Source organism: Morchella importuna (genome assembly GCF_003444635.1).
Source record: "Morchella importuna strain M04M26 chromosome Unknown Morimp01GS018, whole genome shotgun sequence".
In the NCBI taxonomy this organism is placed as follows: domain Eukaryota; kingdom Fungi; phylum Ascomycota; class Pezizomycetes; order Pezizales; family Morchellaceae; genus Morchella; species Morchella importuna.
The window spans coordinates 324180-342629 of record NW_025763415.1 but is presented as its reverse complement, the minus strand read 5'-3'; the positions used below and the strand labels follow the sequence as shown (position 1 = coordinate 342629).

At 52.0% G+C, this 18450-nt stretch overlaps 5 protein-coding genes across 5 annotated transcripts; 3 read left to right on the top strand and 2 right to left on the bottom strand.

The window, feature by feature from the left end:
* Positions 1-3179: 3179 nt before the first annotated feature.
* On the top strand, positions 3180-6594 carry LAJ45_06255 (uncharacterized protein; the record flags this gene model as incomplete). Its single annotated transcript, XM_046115819.1, has 5 exons — positions 3180-3407; positions 3499-5003; positions 5058-5645; positions 5696-6031; positions 6090-6594. The coding sequence occupies 5 exons, from the start codon at positions 3180-3182 to the stop codon at positions 6592-6594; spliced, it is 3162 nt and encodes a 1053-aa protein (XP_045970928.1).
* Positions 6595-8550: 1956 nt separating this feature from the next.
* Positions 8551-9708, bottom strand: LAJ45_06254 (uncharacterized protein; the record flags this gene model as incomplete). The annotated part of the gene is made up of 3 exons (XM_046115818.1): positions 8551-8682; positions 8739-9531; positions 9590-9708. The coding sequence occupies 3 exons, from the start codon at positions 9706-9708 to the stop codon at positions 8551-8553; spliced, it is 1044 nt and encodes a 347-aa protein (XP_045970927.1).
* Positions 9709-10137: 429 nt separating this feature from the next.
* On the top strand, positions 10138-11997 carry LAJ45_06253 (uncharacterized protein; the record flags this gene model as incomplete). The annotated part of the gene is made up of 4 exons (XM_046115817.1): positions 10138-10272; positions 10331-10755; positions 10809-11763; positions 11827-11997. The coding sequence occupies 4 exons, from the start codon at positions 10138-10140 to the stop codon at positions 11995-11997; spliced, it is 1686 nt and encodes a 561-aa protein (XP_045970926.1).
* A 1583-nt stretch (positions 11998-13580) lies between these two features.
* Positions 13581-16350, bottom strand: LAJ45_06252 (uncharacterized protein; the record flags this gene model as incomplete). The annotated part of the gene is made up of 4 exons (XM_046115816.1): positions 13581-13672; positions 13764-15524; positions 15616-16108; positions 16195-16350. The coding sequence occupies 4 exons, from the start codon at positions 16348-16350 to the stop codon at positions 13581-13583; spliced, it is 2502 nt and encodes an 833-aa protein (XP_045970925.1).
* Positions 16351-17076: 726 nt separating this feature from the next.
* LAJ45_06251 (uncharacterized protein) lies at positions 17077-18092 on the top strand (the record flags this gene model as incomplete). Its single annotated transcript, XM_046115815.1, has 3 exons — positions 17077-17412; positions 17467-17561; positions 17648-18092. The coding sequence occupies 3 exons, from the start codon at positions 17077-17079 to the stop codon at positions 18090-18092; spliced, it is 876 nt and encodes a 291-aa protein (XP_045970924.1).
* Positions 18093-18450: the final 358 nt, after the last annotated feature.

The window sequence follows — 18450 nt, the reverse complement described above, 5'->3', positions numbered from 1 at the left end:
TTTTTCAGAGATGAATGGGGCGTTTTTTCTTTTCCTTTCTTTCCTGCTTTGTTTTCCTTTTCCATTTTCCATTTTCCATTTTCCAATTTTCCAATTTTCCAATTTTCCAATTTTCCGTTTTCGTTATTTCTATTTTCCAATTTTCCAATTTTTTTTTTTTTTTTTTTTTTTTTTTGGGGGGGGGGGGGGGGGTTGGTCTTGTACATGTACTTTACGACACTTTCTTCAATATGTAAGAAGGCATTTGGGTTTACCGGAATATCTGATGGCCATGGATATTTGAGAAATTCACTTATGTAGTACTTGCTGTCTATGAACTGAGCCATAGGTTATTTAACGAATAGATTTAAGGGAATTGCTTCATGTGCACCTCCGATAAGTTCCATATACATATATAAGGCTAGAATAGTCTATTTCGAAGAATTTGTATACATCTCTTAGAAGTGTTTTGTCTACATGATAAAGTACTGCTCTACACCTAGTGGTGGATACACATTACGCGGTATAACATATGGACGTTTAAACCCTATAACGTACTTTACCGTGAAACCGCCCATGACAGGGATTCCGCTCGGCGCCGAGCCAGAGGTAGCAAACGAGCTCCCATCACTGTAGAAAGAGTACGAGGCATCACAGAACCAAACAACAACGAATAATGGGTCGACTATCACAGAGAGAGAAGGATGAGCGGGAGGAGCGGATGATTTTGGCAATTCATCACTACAGAAAGAGTACAGAACCATCAATAAGGGCAACAGCAGAGAAGTACTCAATTGCCTACTCAACTCTACGTGATAGACTTGGAGGGGCCCAAAGTAGAAAGGAAAGTCATCAGCATCAACAGCTTTTAACTGAGCAAGAGGAGAAATCAATTGTCCGATGGATTTTGAAGATGGATGAGTGGGGCTTCCCACCTCGAATAGCAATAGTAAAGGAAATGGCGGCTGTATTGGTCAAAAACCGCACCAGTCATCGAAATCTAGGAAAACATTGGCTTACTAGATTCCTCGATCGCAACCCTGATGTAGCGACTAAGCTCAGCAATCGCTTAGATCGCCAGAGAGCCTAAGCATCAAATCTGGAAGCGTTAAAAGATTATTTTCGCAAGGTAAAAGTTCAATTTCCCCGTTTAAAACTCTTTCTAATCAATATGGAAACAGTTAAATGAGGTGACCAAGAAGTTTAATATTCAGCCTCAAAATACTTACAATATGGACGAAAAAGGTTTCATGATGGGTGTGGCTAAACGCTGCAAGGTGATCTGTAAAAAGAGGAGGAGAAATCCGCGATTGACGCATGACGGTAGCCGAGTTTGGGTGACCGTCATTGAGGCTATCAGTGGTGACGGTCGCACCTTACCACCAATGATAATAAACAAAGGTGATGGTCACTATATGGGCTGTTACGCAGCATTGAAAGATAGTGACAAAGCAGTATTTGGCTACTCCCCGAAAGGTTGGAGTGACCAAAAGCTTGGTTTCGAATGGCTAGTCAAGGACTTTGAACCCAACTCAGCTAAACAGTAAGCAATCAATCGTACTTCAAAGCTCAATCTCATATCCAGCAACTAATTATAAACAAAGCCAATGGTGATTATCGTCTCCTAATCCTAGATGGGCATACTAGCCACTTAACTTGGGAATTTTTCGATTTTTGCTTGAGCCATCGGATTATACCCCTCTGTCTTCCTGCCCACTCCACGCATATATTACAACCTCTTGATGTCGGCATATGCAGTCCCCTACAAACCCATTATAGTAACGGGTTGAATCTTTTAGTTGAGGCGGGAGAAACAGGAATCAATAAAGGAATCTTCCTCCAGTACGTACCATTAAAACTGCTTTCTAACAACTAACTATCTGGAAATTGGTATATTAATTGAATATAGGCTTTTATTTCCAGCCAGAAATCTCGCATTTACAAAGGACAATATCCTCAGTGCATGGAGAAAGACTGGCATCATTCCTTTCAATCCCCGCAAAGTCATTGATAGGGAAAAGACCCTGGACGCCAAGAACGCCGAGCTTTCAAAGTTCCGCCCGCCCATGACAGTATCCGCAACTCCCAGGACTTCAAGAAGTGCAATTAGCCTTGCTAGACAAGCAGCGGGACTACTAAAGGGTAATACAAACAGTGCTCGCCGGCTAAAAGCTATTATCACACAGCTTAATAAAGGTCTCCAAGGTGCCATCACTGACAAGGAAATTGGGGAGGAAATGCACCGACAATACAAGCAAAGAGTTGAGAATAAGCCCAAAGCAAAGACAAATGATAAGCGGAGAATCACTAAAGCAAAGGTCATCACTACTGAGGATGTATTGAGAATGAAAGAAGAGAGGGAAACCGTTGATAAAATTAAAAAAGAAAAGAAAAGAAACCCTAGAGGGAGGGCTAAAAAAGCGAATTTAGAGGAAGGAACTGCCCCCAGCACCCCACCAAAGGAAAAAAAGAATGTTCGGATATCAAAAAAAGTTATCATTAGTTTAGATTCTGATCTAGAAGTACATGAGGGTGGAGTGGGTGGGTTACGGGCCAGTGAGAAGGAGAAATGGTCAAGTAGCGGGGAAAGTGAATTTGTGTCAACCCCTTGTCACAAGCAGGGAAAGTGTTCCATATATGATCAGGACTTTACTACAAGTTCTTCTAATGTAGTTAGTATACTTGTTGGCAGCGGGAGGGTATTGAGGTCGGGGAAATGATTGAATTGAATGCATAAAAATCGATTACATAAGCATGAGCGGAATCCCTGTCATGGGCGGTTTCACCGTCAAGCACGTTAATTCGTTTATGTATATGTATATATTAGGAACTTAAATGTACGTATATAATGTGATGCAGTGGGGGGGACCATAAAATCCTAGAGTGTAATTTATTCTCGTACTTATTTTTGAATGTAACTTTGGTAAATACCTGTACAGTACTGTATGTACATGGAAATCAGGGTTAGGTGTCGCTACATGCTGAGCGAGCCGAGCGCCAGTTTATGATTACCCTGCCTGGGGCCCAGCATGTGCCAAGGCAGACGCCACAGCTCCGAGCTTTGTTTTGCTCTTCGTGACCTTTCCGGTTCTCCAAAAGCTCCACGCCTTGCCCGTGAGTATATAAGGACAACCTACCCCCCGCCCATACGCGACATTCTCCCAGTCTATCTTCTATCACTCCTCCTAATATTAAACACCATGGCTACATCGAACTTACATAACCAAGAATTCGACGAATCAGACGAAGACGACCAGGATTTCAGCGCCGGAATTGCGCATGGCGACCAAGATGCCGAAGGGGAACCTGATGATGAGGTCAACGCAGTCCCCGTAGCTGTGGACGACGAAGAGGAGGAAGATGACGAGGAAGAGGATGACGATGACGATGAGGACGATGATGAGGACGAGGAGGAAGACGAGGAGGTCGTAAGTTAAGCCCCTATCACCCAGCTTCACGTAGCGGCTAGGGGAAATGCAATTGGTGGTATCCATTTGCTTAATCAAATGGTTAATATAGGAGCCTCGAAGAAAGCGCCACCGCAAAACCCCGCGAAATATGTTCGTGGATATCGAAGCAGAAGTCGACGCGGAGGATGACGATCTCGAGGATGATGATGAAGATCGCGCGGAGGATGGCTTTATTGCTGATGATGGGGAGCAGCCTGAACTAAATGATCTGAGAATGTACCCGCGCGACGACCACCGTCATCGTGAGCTTGATCGAAAATTCGAGCAGGAAAAGGCGGAGGATATGGAAGCGCTTGCGGCTGGATTCAAGGAGCGACACGGAAGATCCTCGAGGCGTAATCTGGGAGATTCCCAGGTGGTACCGAGGCGTTTACTGCTGCCCTCGGTTCATGATAATAGTATCTGGGGTGTCAAGTGTAAGCCTGGGAAAGAGAGGGAGATCATATTCTCCATCTTAAAGAAACAAGAGGAGAGCGAGATGACGAAAACGCCATTACAGATCACCAGCGCGTTCGAGAGAGGGAACACTATGCCGGGATATATCTATCTTGAGGCAAGGAAACAGGCAGATGTGATGCACGCTCTTAAAGGCGTTTCATTCGCATACCCGATGACAAAGATCTTACTGGTTCCAATCAAGGAAATGCCTGATCTGTTGTATGTTGTCAAGAAGGCTGAGATCACCCCTGGAACTTGGGTTCGCTTCAAGCGCGGCAAGTATCAAGGTGATCTTGCGCAGGTTGAGAACGTCCTTGCTAGTGGTCTCGAAGTTCGGATTCGTATGGTTCCCAGACTTGATTACGGCAATAATCCAGATGACAACGACAACCTTCCACCAGGCGTAAAAAGGAAGCGAAATCCTTTTGGAAATAAAGGAAATTCTCTCGTTGGACGGCCGCCGCAAAGACTTTTCTCCGAGATTGATGCTCGGAAGAATCATACCAAGTATCTTCAACAAGGCACAACCACCTCAGCCGGAAAGAAGAATTTCACATATCTCGGTGACGAATATGAAGATGGTTTCCTCGTTAAGGATGTGAAGCTTAGTTTGGTCCAGACCGAAAACGTTAACCCAACACTTGAAGAGGTGTCAAAATTCGCATCCTCCACTGGCGATGACGGGACCGAGAATTTGGATCTAGGCGCACTTGCACAATCATTGAGAAACACACAGTCCAGTTATCAGCCTGGAGACACTGTTGAAGTTTATGACGGTGAACAGCAGGGTGTCATTGGGAAGGTTACCAGTGTCCAAAATGATATCGTCACCATGGATGTGACCGAAGGGGACCTTAGGGGGAAAAGAATTGAGATTCCTTCCAAGGGTCTACGAAAGAAGTTTAGAGAAGGTGATCACGTCAAGGTTACCGGAGGAAGTAAATACAGAGATGAAGTAGGAATGGTTGTTAGAATGGTTGAAGACAAGGTCACTATTCTCAGTGATCTGAATATGAATGAAATTACGGTCTTCTCAAAGGATTTAACGGAGGCGAGCGATGCAGGTGGAGTCAGTCAAACGGGTAAATATGATTTACACGATTTAGTCCAGCTTGAGTAGGATCTACCCATCTCCTCCGAAATTCCGGACCTATACTGATTTATCTTCAGCATGGCTACTGTAGCCTGTGTGACAAAAGTAGACCGCGATTCTCTGCGTGTGCTTGATCAAAACGGCAACAGCCGTATGATAGTTCCCTCACAGATTTCAAACAAAATCAACAATCGTCGAAATGGAGTTGCAACGGATCGTAACAATTCCGAGATCCGCGTTGGCGATACTGTGAAAGAGGTTGCCGGTGAAACTCGTACAGGTGTAATTCTGCACATCTTTCGAGCTTTCGTCTTTCTTCACAATCGTGAACAGGCCGAGAACTCTGGTGTGTTCGTGACCAGACAAAACGCCGTTGCCACGATCGTCGCCAAGGGTGGTAGAGTTGCCACACAGACCGGTCCAGATCTCACGAAGATGAACCCAGCGCTTCAGAGGAACGGAAGGCCTCAGAATGCACCTATGGCCCCGCCGCCAAAAGTTGGGGGGAGGGACAGGACAATTGGTCAGACTATTATTATTAGAATGGGGCCTCAGAAAGGGCTTATGGGAATTGTAAAGGATGCTACAGACCTACAGGCGAGAGTAGAGCTACATACGAAGAATAAGACGATTTCTATTGACAAGGAGAAGTTGGGCTTTAAAGAGTATTTCCCCCTCGCCACCCGGAGATGATTATAACTGACGAGATACCTAGTCCAATCACTGGCACAATCCGTAGTTATCAGGAATTTATCCGTCCGGGCGGCCGTGGTGATGGTGGAGGGCGAGGTGGAGGAGACCGTGGAGGTCACGGAGGTTCAGGTCCTCCTAGAGACCAGCCATCCTGGGCCTCTCAAAGCGGTAGCCGTACGCCTCAGGTCGATCACAGTGGTAGCCGCACACCGGCCTGGATGGCTGGTGGCTCTAGAACCCCTGCTTGGATGGCCGGTGGTGACGGTGGGCGTACACCTGCTTATACGGCTGGAGGGAAAACGCCTGCTTGGGGAATGGACGGAAGTCGCACTTCATATGCCGGAAATCGTACTCCAGCGTAAGTCTATTTTCTCCTGACCTACTGAGCGCACTTGAACCGTCCTAACGCTACACAGATGGAACCCATCCTCCCGTACCCCATATATTGGTGACTCGGAACGCAGCGCTTGGGATGCCGGTTCTAAGACACCCGGTCGCCCTGACTCATTCATGGATGGTCCTTCCACGTCGTCTTACAGTGCCCGCACACCTGGAGCCTATAATGCTGCATCCCCGGATTTTGCTCCACCTTCATATTCATCCAAGGAAATGTCCGCACCTACCCCTGGGAATCCCATGTCCGCACCTACACCTAGCGCTATATCAGCACCCACCCCAGGTCCGATGTCAGCGCCAACGCCAAGAGACTCTGGTAGTGGATGGGCTGACACCGCACCTACGCCTGCACCTTATGGCGCTGCCCCGACACCAGGTGCATCGGGATACGCAGCCAGGGACCCCAGAGGTGGGTATTACCAAGGCGCGCCAACACCAGCTGCAGGATACGGAAACCCGAGGACTCCAGGCGTGTGGGCAGGTGATGATGATGAAGTTAGGTATGCGGAGCCAACGACCCCTTAGAGAAACTTACCTTTGCCTGTGTAGGGCAGAGGGTGCATAGAAAAACGAAAATGGGATTTTGGGGAATAATTAGGTTCTGTTTTTCTTATGGTTTCGTGTTGTACTTTTAAAGCCTTTTCTTCTTCTCTCGTTTTTATCCCGACATGTATGAAATTCAAGCCTGCCTTTGTGGCGAAAACTTATCTCTACATCTACTCTAGCCATGCACGTACATGGCGGGTTCTCCGCCCCGTTGATTAGACTTCTAGAAGTTTTTAAGCATTAGCATCGAATCACCTGGTGATAACATAGACACATAAAAAGTTATTGGGTAGGAGCAGATCTATAGATCTATCCTGTGCCAACAGTCCCAATGGGTCGAGTGATACCATATGACTACCCCATTTAGAACCCCCCAGCTTCAATATTCTTCCACAAGAAATGGAAAAAGTAATAGTTTGTTCTACCCGACAACAAAAAAAACTTGAAGAACGGGGGCGTAAAAAGCGGTAGTTTAGTGTATGGGCGCGTGGGGCCCGGGGGAAGGAACGCTGTTCTATAGTAGCTTCCATCCACGCAATCTGTCCACGGTTGGGCGGTACCTTTACGTACTGGGCGATCTAGTACGGCGGCTCTTTTTCAGAAGAAAAAACTATAACCGGATAGTTGAGCTTTTGCCCTCGGTGCCGCTCGCCTAGGCTACTGGATTCGTTCTTCGGAGACTCCATAGGGGCTCGCCGACTTCTGTCTAGTGTTATGTTACCCAGCCGACGGCTTTCTGGCTCTCATTGTGTGTTGTGGTTCAAATCTTGATGTCTGTCCGGACTCCCATGCCATTTGATACCTATTTTACCGTAGGTATCTACTACCTACTTAGAGGGTCGATTTACCGCCTGCCTATCCAGAAGATTGTGGACTGGGTGAGTGTTTTGATCTGACAACGAACGCCCCTTTCCCCGGAAAGTTCTTGTATTGTGGATGTTTAGAGGGTGACCAGCACACGAGACCTACCACTAGCATATTGCTGGGAGATAGAAATCGATGCTGTGACAGGGCTGCATGAACAGATTGGCGAGAGGTCATGACCAACCACCGCTGCTTGTATACCACAACCCAGCCCGGATGCCCCGATAGATGTCCTATCCAACTATGCCGGTTGGTGGAATAATGTGACGATGACGGGAGCTCAAGGGTACACTTAGCTTCCACTGAGTTTAGTAGAGGTAATCAAATTTAAAGGTGAACTGATCGTCGCTGCAAAAAGCTAGTAGAGACGAGCTATGCTAGTGCGATCCGACGAACGGGGTATTTCAAATGGCCGCATAGATAGGGGGGGGGGGGGGGTTGCCGCGCGTTTTATATATTTTTAGTGCCGCCCGTGCACCATAGAATGGGCCAGGACAGATACGGATAGATGGATGTTCTATCTCTCTTGCTTTGGTATGACATTAAGTATAGATTAGGCGAACTTCGGCCTTCTTTAATTAAGTAACTTTGGGGAGACGCATTGTGGGGTATCGTTATGAAAGGTGAGGGTAATTACATGTAGTTGTAAAACTATATTAATGAAGTTGTAAGTACGTATTTAAAGTGTCGAGGGTTTTTTGAGCATCCTTTCATTCGGTTCCCGCGGAACCGAGTGATATACCATGATTCCACATATCTATCTTGACACTACAATCTGGAGCACTATAGATATTTTACAAAACGGCCTGTGACATCAGCTGAGCAGATAAAGAGGTTGGTATCTTCTAATTCCCGGTAGATAGTTTCCCGGCTTCACAGGTCTTCACAAAGGGGTCAAGTAGTCAATGATCTATCAAGCATGTTTTTCAGTGTTCCTGCCAAAGCTAAAATAAGAGAAGTTTAGATGCAAAAATAAAACATTGATGCTCTTGAATAAATAGTGCTGTGGTATCGTTTCATTATATACCCATCACATGAAGCGCGGGGGGCCGGGGCGATACGCAGACTATATCAGCGCCTCTTCCCCTTTCCGAACTTCTCATGCCACTTGTTCTTCTTCTCCGGCTTTTGTGCTTCAACCGCAACAGCATCGCCCCCTGGCGCAAAACGAATCGTGTTAGGAGTCGGAAGCGTATACCACCCCTATGAGACGATTAGCACAACATCAAAGAAAAACCGGAGAGGGGAAAAATGCATGCCTCAATCCTCTTCAACTCGCACTCGACCGCCGAACACCAATCTGGAGCCTCCTGCTTCCACTTTGTCATGAACGAGGCATAAAGCATATCGCCTTTACTCTTTGAAGCCCAATCCTCCAACACTAATCTTCCAAGCCATGCCATCCATGTTCTTTCACATATCGACATGCTTGACACCATCTCGCGATTTGTCAAACCGACTTCTGACAGTACAGCCTCTACGAGGCCAGGGATGCAGCGCTCAACCTCCTCGTCATCATCCTCATCGTCCCCATCATAGAGTGAGGCAAAGTAGCGGTCTATAGCGTTTATGAGGTCCTCTGGCGTGAACTTACTCAGTTCAATGCGGTCTTCTCCCACAGAGTGGACTAGCTCGATCGTCTTCAGCGTCTGAAGAATTGCCGAGGGCGCGGGACGATATGCGAAACCCTTTGGACAGGAGAAGCAGTGGAGCTCCTTCCAGGCGGCGTCGAACTCGCCGGTTGAGACGGGGATGGAGGCGAGGATTTCTGCACGAGTGATGGGAGTGATATCAGCGGGTAGTGGAAAGACTGGGATGTGCTTCAGAATGAGGTCTTTGGCATTGTGGATGGTGGGAATGAGCTCCATGTAGCTGTTGGCTGTGGAGACGACGTTTAGACTGGTGGTGTCGGTGGTGGAGGGCTTTAGGAGAAGGAGAGAGTTGGAGGAGTAGACCTGGCGGAGGGAGAAGGTTTGTGTTGGTGTAGTGAGAACGGCGTGATTACTGGTGGAGTGAGTGTCTATTGGAGCGGATGAAGCTTTAATTTGTAGTCTATGGGGGTGTTAGCCATATATTTATAGTCGTTGAGAACTTGAGTAGAGTTTGTTACGTGGGCGGAGAGTCGGTGTTTGAGAGTAAGGATAGCAGCGCTGGCGGCAGCTCAATCAAACGGATTGGCGCAAGATTGTGAGAGAACGAAAGAGGTATTCCGGTGTTGTTTTGAGTCATTGTGGTCGTTTGCCTGGTCGTTTGCACGGTCGTTTGCAAGTTCTGGATCGCTGTATGTTCACTCGACTTGGGGAGACGCGATTTTGGTCACGACGCGATAAAGTGGAAATGACAGGGTGTGGGTTTAACTAGTATGCACCTAATATTATAGTTGTTATCTGCGGAATCACCGCAGGCTATCAAATTCGTTCCAATCCCGGGTCTGGTTCTTCGGAATATTAATTAAACATCAATTGCAGAGAGTCGAATCTAGCACTGTAGTTGCATGAGCTTGAGCTGTCAATGATTTCCCCCTATGATCACCTGTCTTGGCATTAACTTTCCAATTCCTTGGCGTGCTAGCGACATCACCAAAAATCCAACCACGCATCCTCCCACAAACCCCCAACCTCTAACAACCTCTCTTCCCCCCAAATCCACCTCCACAAAATGTCACTTGCAGCCGGCCTCAACAAGATTCTCCCCGCCCCCCGCTATACCCCTGACGAACCCGCCCCCTCTCGTGCTAGCGGAGCCCGCATCCTCGGCGGCGGCGATGCCGAGCAAGCACAGCTAGTACTCAAGGTATGCTACAGCTCCATTTCTCTACCACCCCACCCCCCTCCAAAGCTAACGCGCACAGAAAAACGCACCACCAGAGTACGGAAAGCGGTCATCATGGCGTCCCAGATCCACTGATGACTTTAACGATGGTGGCGCATTTCCCGAGATCCCCATCGCGCAGTACCCGCTCGACATGGGCCGCAAAGGCTCCTCGACAACATCAAAAGCCCTTTCCCTACAGGTTGACTCGGACGGCAAGATAAAATATGACGCCATCGCGCGCCAGGGCCACGGCAGTTCCAGAATTGTCCACGCGTCATTTAAGGACCTGATCCCGCTGCGACAACGCGCCGACGTCGGCGAGATCTCGCTCGAGCGCCCGTCAGAGGAGGATGTTGCGGCAACAACAGAAAAGACAAAGGCCGCGCTGGCCGCTCTCGTGTCGGGTGCGGTCGCCGCTCAGAAGCCGAAGACGATAAAGGGCACGAATAGGAAGGAGGCGCAGTACGTCCGCTACACCCCTAGCAACCAGGTTGGAGATACCACGAAGCGGTCAGACAAGATCATCAAGATCGTCGAGCGCCAGCAGGACCCCATGGAACCGCCAAAGTTCAAGCACAAGAAGATCCCCCGAGGACCGCCCAGCCCCCACCGCCGGTCATGCACTCGCCGCCGCGGAAGCTGACAGCTGCAGACCAAGAGGCGTGGACTATACCCCCGCCTGTATCCAACTGGAAGAACCCCAAGGGTTACACCGTCCCACTCGACAAGCGTCTGGCAGCCGACGGCAGAGGTCTCCAGGACGTAACCATCAACGACAAGTTCGCACAGTTCGCCGAAGCCCTCTTCACGGCGGACCGCCACGCCCGAGAGGAAGTCAAGCAGCGCGCACTGATGCAGCAGAAGCTCGCCGAGAAGGAGAAGATGCAGAAAGAGGAGAACCTCCGCGCCCTCGCACAGAAGGCCCGCGAGGACGCCACTCGCGGCCGCAGCCGCACTCGGTCCCGCTCCCGCTCCCGCTCTGGCTCCGCAGACTCCCGCTCACCGGCCTCGTCACGGAGTCGGTCGTCTTCGCGCGGGTCCGACACATCGAGTGCTGCCGCAAGGACAGCTATGCGTGCTGAGCGGCGGCGCGAGGCGGAGCGCGAGCTGCGCATGAAGCGTATGGGCACTGAGCGGAAGATTGCGATGCTGGCGCGTGAGCAGGGGAGAGATATTGGCGAGAAGATTGCGCTGGGGCTTGCGAAGCCGACGCAGAGCCAGGAGACGATGTGGGATAGTCGGCTGTTCAACCAGAGCAGTGGGTTTGACGTGGGCTTCAATGAGGACCAGCCGTATGATAAGCCGTTGTTTGCGGCGCAGGAGGCGGCGAATAGTATTTACCGCCCGAAGGTCTCTATGGAGGATGATGAGGATGCGGCGGAGGGCGAGATGGAGAGGATCAAGAAGAGCGGGCGTTTCGAGGTGCTGGGGAGGGCGGCGCAGGGGTTCAAGGGGAGTGGCGACCAGGAGGTGAGTTTATACATATCTGGGATTCTGGTACAGTTGCTAATTGGTGTGTCTGTGTTGTACTAGGCTCGCGACGGCCCCGTCCAGTTCGAAAAAGACACCGCAGACCCCTTCGGCGTGGAAGCCTTCGTGAAGGCTGCCGGAGAAAAGGCAGGGCAGAAACATGGCCTGCAAGAGAGAGAAAGATCCCCCGCTGGAGGGGCCTCAAAAAGACATAGGAATGCTAATTACGATTAAAGTGTGTGAACATGTTGATTTCTATTATTTCCTGTTCTCTTTTTTCTTTTTCTTTTATGATTCGATTGCTGTTTTTTTGTATACTATTAACTACTTGCTACTATTTACTACCTTCCCGCCCCCCCCTTCTTTCTTCCGGAACTACTTGATGAGAATGTTTCTATAAATTATAGTCAAAGTGGTTGCAACGTCTCTTTTAGTATCCTTGTTCTTTTTTTTTTACTCGTTTGGCGGAATGGAATAAAAAAAATTAGATTTTAGACGCCCTTGCCCCAAGCCCGGTCTGGTCGAGTGATACCTTGTGATGGACTACTTCAACCACAATTAAGCTACCTACCTAATGGGAAAATGGAGCCCAGCTGCAAAGCACAGCTGCAGAGCACAGCTGCAGAGCACAGCTAACCGCCATAGCATATCCACCAGGTAGTGGGATAAGTAAACTGAACCGTTGACAAAGAAGCCATAGAAATGCCAGAAACCCGGAGCGTACCGAGTATGCGATATTCAAATGATTAAGTGAATTTTTTAAAAAAATCACCACAAGACACCAACCACCCCAGCCCATCCACCACCACAACCACCACCACGCATGCATCATCAACCCTAAGCAAAGGGTGCCAATACTGCAACGTATTACTATGTGTCGATTACATAACACCCGAGTACCCCAAGGAGGTGCAGGAACCATCGAACCATATGTTACATACATGATGCGGTACATATACGGTATTTGAGGAAATAAAGTAATTGGTGGAATAAAATACAGGTGCGGTATCTATACGGTATCAGATTAATTACCGTATTGATTCGGTATTTTAATTCCAACGGTATTTGATAGAATGTGGTACCTGTACGGTAGTTGCTGGATTACGGTATCCATGCGGTATTCCAGCCCATACGGTATTCAAAAAAAAAAAAATGTGGTATTACTACCGTAGTCTATACACCCCCGTTTTTTTTTTGTTGGTAATGTAGTCCTCCTGTATTATATTTTCCCGCGCAGATGATTTAGAGAACAGGTTAAACAAAAAAAAAAAAGAAAAAAGAAAAAAAAAGAAGAGAACAGGTTATCAACCCTTGGCGGGCTGTATACAGTACATGTAGCCTTGAGTAAAAATCCAGCTCTTCCGTAAAGTGCGCTCACTCACTACCCGCAAAAACCAAACCAAACCAAACCAACCAAACACTGGCATATTTGGGACCCTCCCTGAATTGCTTCCTAGCTAAGTAGCTTCTACATAGATTCGTGGCACGAAGCAAGTAAGCGAGTGATAGTTGATGATCGCGATTCGTATTGAGGTCCGGCAAGAGTTGTATAGTATAGCCTTCACCTCAATTACAGGGCGAGTGAGTGAATGGGTAACTTTTTGTATTGGGTTTCTGGTCCGTTTACCAGCACTTGGATCTTCACGGTCGTTTGTGCGTCAACGGGGGCGTGGGCGTGGCATTACAAGTACTAGAAGAACCACTACTTTGAAGCCATTTATCTATCTACCTGATAGTAATAATATATCACTGCGCTGCCCATTCTCCAAGCCCCCCCTCCCTCCCCCCAACCTAACAACAACAAAAAAAAAAAAGTCCTACTTCCCCTCCCCCCTAACTACCACAAAAAGAACACCTCCTACCTCCGCCCCCGAATCTCCTCCAAACACCTCCTGCGATTCTCCCCCTCCTGAAACAGCGCCACCACCAGCTCACACATCTCCTCCACCCAAACTCCGCCACCAAGCCTTCCCTCCACAAATAACAAATCTCCACCATACTACTCTCTAGCACCTGCTGCAGCGCCCGGAACTTGATCCACCCGCCACAATACACCCCCACCATACTGACGCCCCCCGGCGAGACCGGAAACAGCGCCTCCACCCCCGCCGCCAGCTCCTCGCACAGCCCCGCCAGCCGCTCGCTCTCGGCCGCCGCAATGTCGCTGATGTCCTCGATGTCGCTGACGAGCCGCACGCACACGGTATTCAGCAGCGAGCCGAGTGATTGCGACAGCGCGGAGCGCGAGAGGATGCGCGACCAGCTCAAGTGCAGCTGCCGGATGTGCGCGAGCGTGCTTGTGATTGCCGTCTTGCACGCGGCGCTCTGCGGGTAGGACGTGCAGTTGACGAAGCCCTGCGCCGAGTCGAGGTAGTCGGTCAGCACCATGCGCTGGCTGTGGAGCTCGCGCGCGTACGTGCGCTTTCCGAAGGCGGTTGTGCGCGCTGTGTCTTCTGCGGGGATGGTGGGCGGGAGGAGGGAGGTGAGGCGGAGGGTGTCGTTGTAGAGGAGCATTCCGGCCGCGGGGTGGTGCGCGTAGTGGAGGGGGGCGAGGGCGCGGTATGCGGCGAGGAGTAGTGGTGGGAGGGTGTGCAGGTCGGTGGCGGCGGGGGTGATGGCGTTGCGTGGGAGGCGCGTGAGGGTGGTGGCTTCGGTGGTGAGCGTGCTGATGAGGGTGAGGATGGCGTCGGGGATGGAGGTGATGGTGTAGGTCTCTTTGAGGGTCACGTCTTTGGAGGGGGAGGAGGAGGAGGAGGAGGCCGCTGCTGGCTGTTCGGGGGAGCTGGAGTGCGCGGATTCGCTGGTCGTTGGTGTGTAGTCGGCCGTCTTGGGCGTCGTGGGAGCTGCGGGCTCGTCGTCGTCGCCCCACTCGCCCCAGTCGAGCTCCTCCTCCTGCGGGGCCGCCTCTGCAGGTGCTGACGCCTTCTCCAGCTCCAGCTCCTGCTCCTGCTCCGGCTTCGCAGGCTCAGCGGGTGTGGGATCATCGATATCGAGGTCCTCGTCGAGCCCCCACCCGCTGGCATCGTCGTCGTCGTCGTCGTCGTCGTCCACAATCGACATGTTGAGGCCCTTCGCCACCTCCTTGGCCACAGCCTGCGTCTCCTCCTCCTCCTTCCAGTCCTCGTTCCACGCCGCCGCGCCAACAGAGCCCTTCCGCTCCGCCGGCTTCGTGGGCACCTTCTGTGTCTCGGAGCGCTCGACCACCTTTGTCTCGCGGATGCCCTGCGCGACCGTCTGCCGCAGGGCGTCGAGGCATGTTTCGCGCCGCTTGGCCAGCCACACGCGGGGCGCGCGGTCGGCCCACTCGCGCAGCTCGCTGTCGCGCGTCCAGGTGATGCTCTGCAGGTGCTCCTCGAAGCGGCAGGTCTCGGCCAGGAGCGCCTCGAAGGCGGGGAGGTGGTCGAGGGAGCTGGGGACCGAGTGCGGGAGCGTGGAGGAGGTGAGGCGCGTGGTGAGGCTGGAGACGAGGATGCGCGAGAGGGGGGAGGTGACGGCGGAGGGGAGCTGCGCGTGCAGGAAGTTGATGATGAGGCGGAGGGTGGCGAACATGCGTGTGGCGCTGAGGTCGGTGGTGTGGCCGGTGGTGGTGAGGGTGTCGCCTGCGACGGTGAAGGTGGGGGCGTGCGGGCGCTGGGTGTCGAGGAGGGGGGTGATGAGGAGGGTGTCGAGCTGCTGGTGGAGGTGGTCGACCTTGGTGTTGAGGAGGGAGAGTGCTTGGAGAGCTTCGACGACTGCGGTGCTGGAGATCACGGAGTCGCCCTCTATGTGTTCCAGTTGTCCGTCAGCACCAACAACAGCAGCGACTCATAGACAGACAGACAGACAGACAGAAAGGAAGTGAAGAAGCCCCACCTGTAATCTCCCGGCGAATGCACAACACGCCCTCCTCCCTCTGCACGCCCACAATCTCCGTCCACCCCCTCTCCACCCTCTCCACCACGCTCCTCCGCAGCCCCGCCGCCCGCTCCTTCATCAGCTCCACCACGATCGTCTCGCCCCTCATCTCCACGAGCGCCCTCTCCACGCCCTCCAGCACCACCATCGCCTGCGCCAGCTCTCCACCGGCGCTCAGCGCCTCCACCTGCGCCAGCGTCGCCGCGACCATCTGCAGCAGCCCCAGCCGGCCCAGCAGCTCATCGTTGAAGCGGATCTCGGCCCCGAGGAACTTGTGCTGCGCCTCGGCGTCGGCGAGCTCCTTCTCGAGCGCCTCCTCCTGCGCGGCGAGCGCGAGGATGTGGTCGGCCTGCGCGTTCGAGGCGTTGATGTCGTTCTGCAGGCGCCGCGCTTGCAGGATCCAGGAGTCGAGCTCGGGCCCGTTTGCGCGGCTTACTTTGCGGATCTCTTCCTACGCCGGGACAGCAGATGTCAGCACAGTGACGACTCCAGGGAGGGAGGGCTAGGGCAGTAGTGGATGGTGGCAGCAGTACACACATTGACCTCCTCGCACGCCTTCTCGAGGTGGGCGATGATCTCGGGGAGCGCATTGGATGGAAGGGTGGCGCTGTAGACGTCCTCGGAGTCTGGGTAGGATCCGGAGACGACGTTGGCGTGGACTGCGTGAGCGAGCTGCCCGGCGGTCACTGTCATTGTTTTTTGTATTATTCTCTTGTTTCCGTTTTGTATATGTTGGTATCCTATATTTTTGGCTGGTTTGGAATTGTGTTGTGGGGGCTTTGCAAACACCGTGGTTGGTGGTCGTCATGCAGGCAGTAACCCTAACCCTGGGGTGTGTTGAAGTCATTGGCAGCGGATGCGATCATTGACATTGCCACCGGCCCGTGGTCGTGTGAGATGAGATGAGATTCGAATGGGGGTTTGGTGACAGGGAAGTAGCAGTGTTTCTTTTGTGTTGACGGCCTGCATTGTGTGTTTACAGGAACCCAGGTGGTGTCTAGCGCTAGATCTGGAGAGCTTATCTTACTGCTGGCTCTACACCTCGATGCTTCCATCATATATGTATATACACCTGGCTATGCCCCGTGTAGTATAGGAAGTAAGGGCTGTCTACCTCTGCTTGTAGAGCACAGAGAGCCTTTGTGTCGGCGGCACCTGTACCCACATGTACTCTACAGAGATGTACGGTGCAGTGCACGGGTCACGTGCTTGCTTACTCAGCCACCAGCCTGTACCTGTGCCAAGCCCCGACGTGACAACATTCTCGAACCTCCCTGAGCTTCCGATCTTTTAATTTCACGACCCTTCACCACCACCACCGCAGCAGCATCTGCAGAACCCAAGCACCCACAGCAGCATCTGCAGAACCCAAGCACCCACAGCAGCATCTGCAGAACCCCAAGCACCCACAGCAGCATCATGTCCTACCCTCCCCCCCCGGGACCTCCTCCTCCTCCCTCCCCCCCCGCCCCCTCCCCCAGTCCGCACCTACCAATCCGCCCCCACCAGCACCTTCTCCGGCTTCCGCCCGCGCTCCCTCGCCGCCCCATCCCCCATCGTCTCCGCGCCGCCGCAGCACCACAACCCCTACGCCCACCACCACCACCCACCCCACACCTACACGCAGCCGCCCTACCCCGGCGCCGCCGCCGCCGCCGCCGCACCTACAACCTACGCGCCAGCCACATACAGCGCGCCAACGACCACAACCCCACACATCATCAACCCGTTCCCGCTGCCCACGGCCGCGGCACCGTACCGTCGTAGCGACCCAAGATACCCTGATCTGGACCGGAGCTGCAGGCGCAGATCGCGCAGCAGCAGTCGATCTATGATCCTGCCGCGCGCGCCGCCGCGTCTTCCTCTACTGCCTCTGGCGCGGCGCTGAAGGGCGCTGACGGCGAGTATGCGAAGCCACTTATTGCTGGCGGCGGTGGTGGTGGTGGTGGCGGGGCAGGGGCCGGGGCCGGGGGGCTGGGGGGAATGGTAGAAATGCGCCGACGGTGCTGCGTCAGGGGGGCGGACAGACATGGACGGACGGGACGCTGCTAGAGTGGGACCCGAGCCACTTCCGGCTGTTTGTCGGCAACCTGGCGGGGGAGGTGACGGACGACTCGCTGCTCAAGGCGTTTGCGAAATATCCGAGCGTGCAGAAGGCGCGCGTGATTAGGGACAAGCGCACGACGAAGAGCAAGGGGTATGGGTTTGTGGCGTTCTCGGACGGGGACGAGTATTTCCGCGCGGCGAGGGAGATGAATGGGAAGTATATTGGGAGTCATCCGGTGTTGCTCAAGAGGAGTAATACGGAGATTAAGCCTGTGGTTGTGGGCGCGGGGGGGAGGAAGGGGAAGGAGGGGGGCGGGGTGTTGGGGGGGCGGGTGGAGAAGAAGAAGAAGAAGAAGGGGAGGGGCGAGGAGAGGAATGTGTTGGGGTAGAGAGGGAGAGAGAGATTTTTTTGGGTCCCTGGCTGGGGAAGTTGGGGCCGTATCACCCAGCTTTTCACTCCGTTTTTCTTTTCCACTTTTCTCTTTTTCTCGTTTTCGTTTCCACTTTTTTTTTTCTTTTTACGCTTTGTTCGTTCCTTGCCTTTCGTGCTGATGGCTACTTTAGGCGGTGAAGGAAGAAGGAAGGAGGCTTGGACCACTTTTCTTCACTACTATTGATGCGGGAAGGGAGGGGGCAATGGGGCGAGGGTATCAATAAAACGGTCGTTCATGTAAGTAGCTACTAGATTGATTTCTATAAAGATACAATAATAAAACTAGCAATTCTCTTTAGCGTCTTGATCCTCTA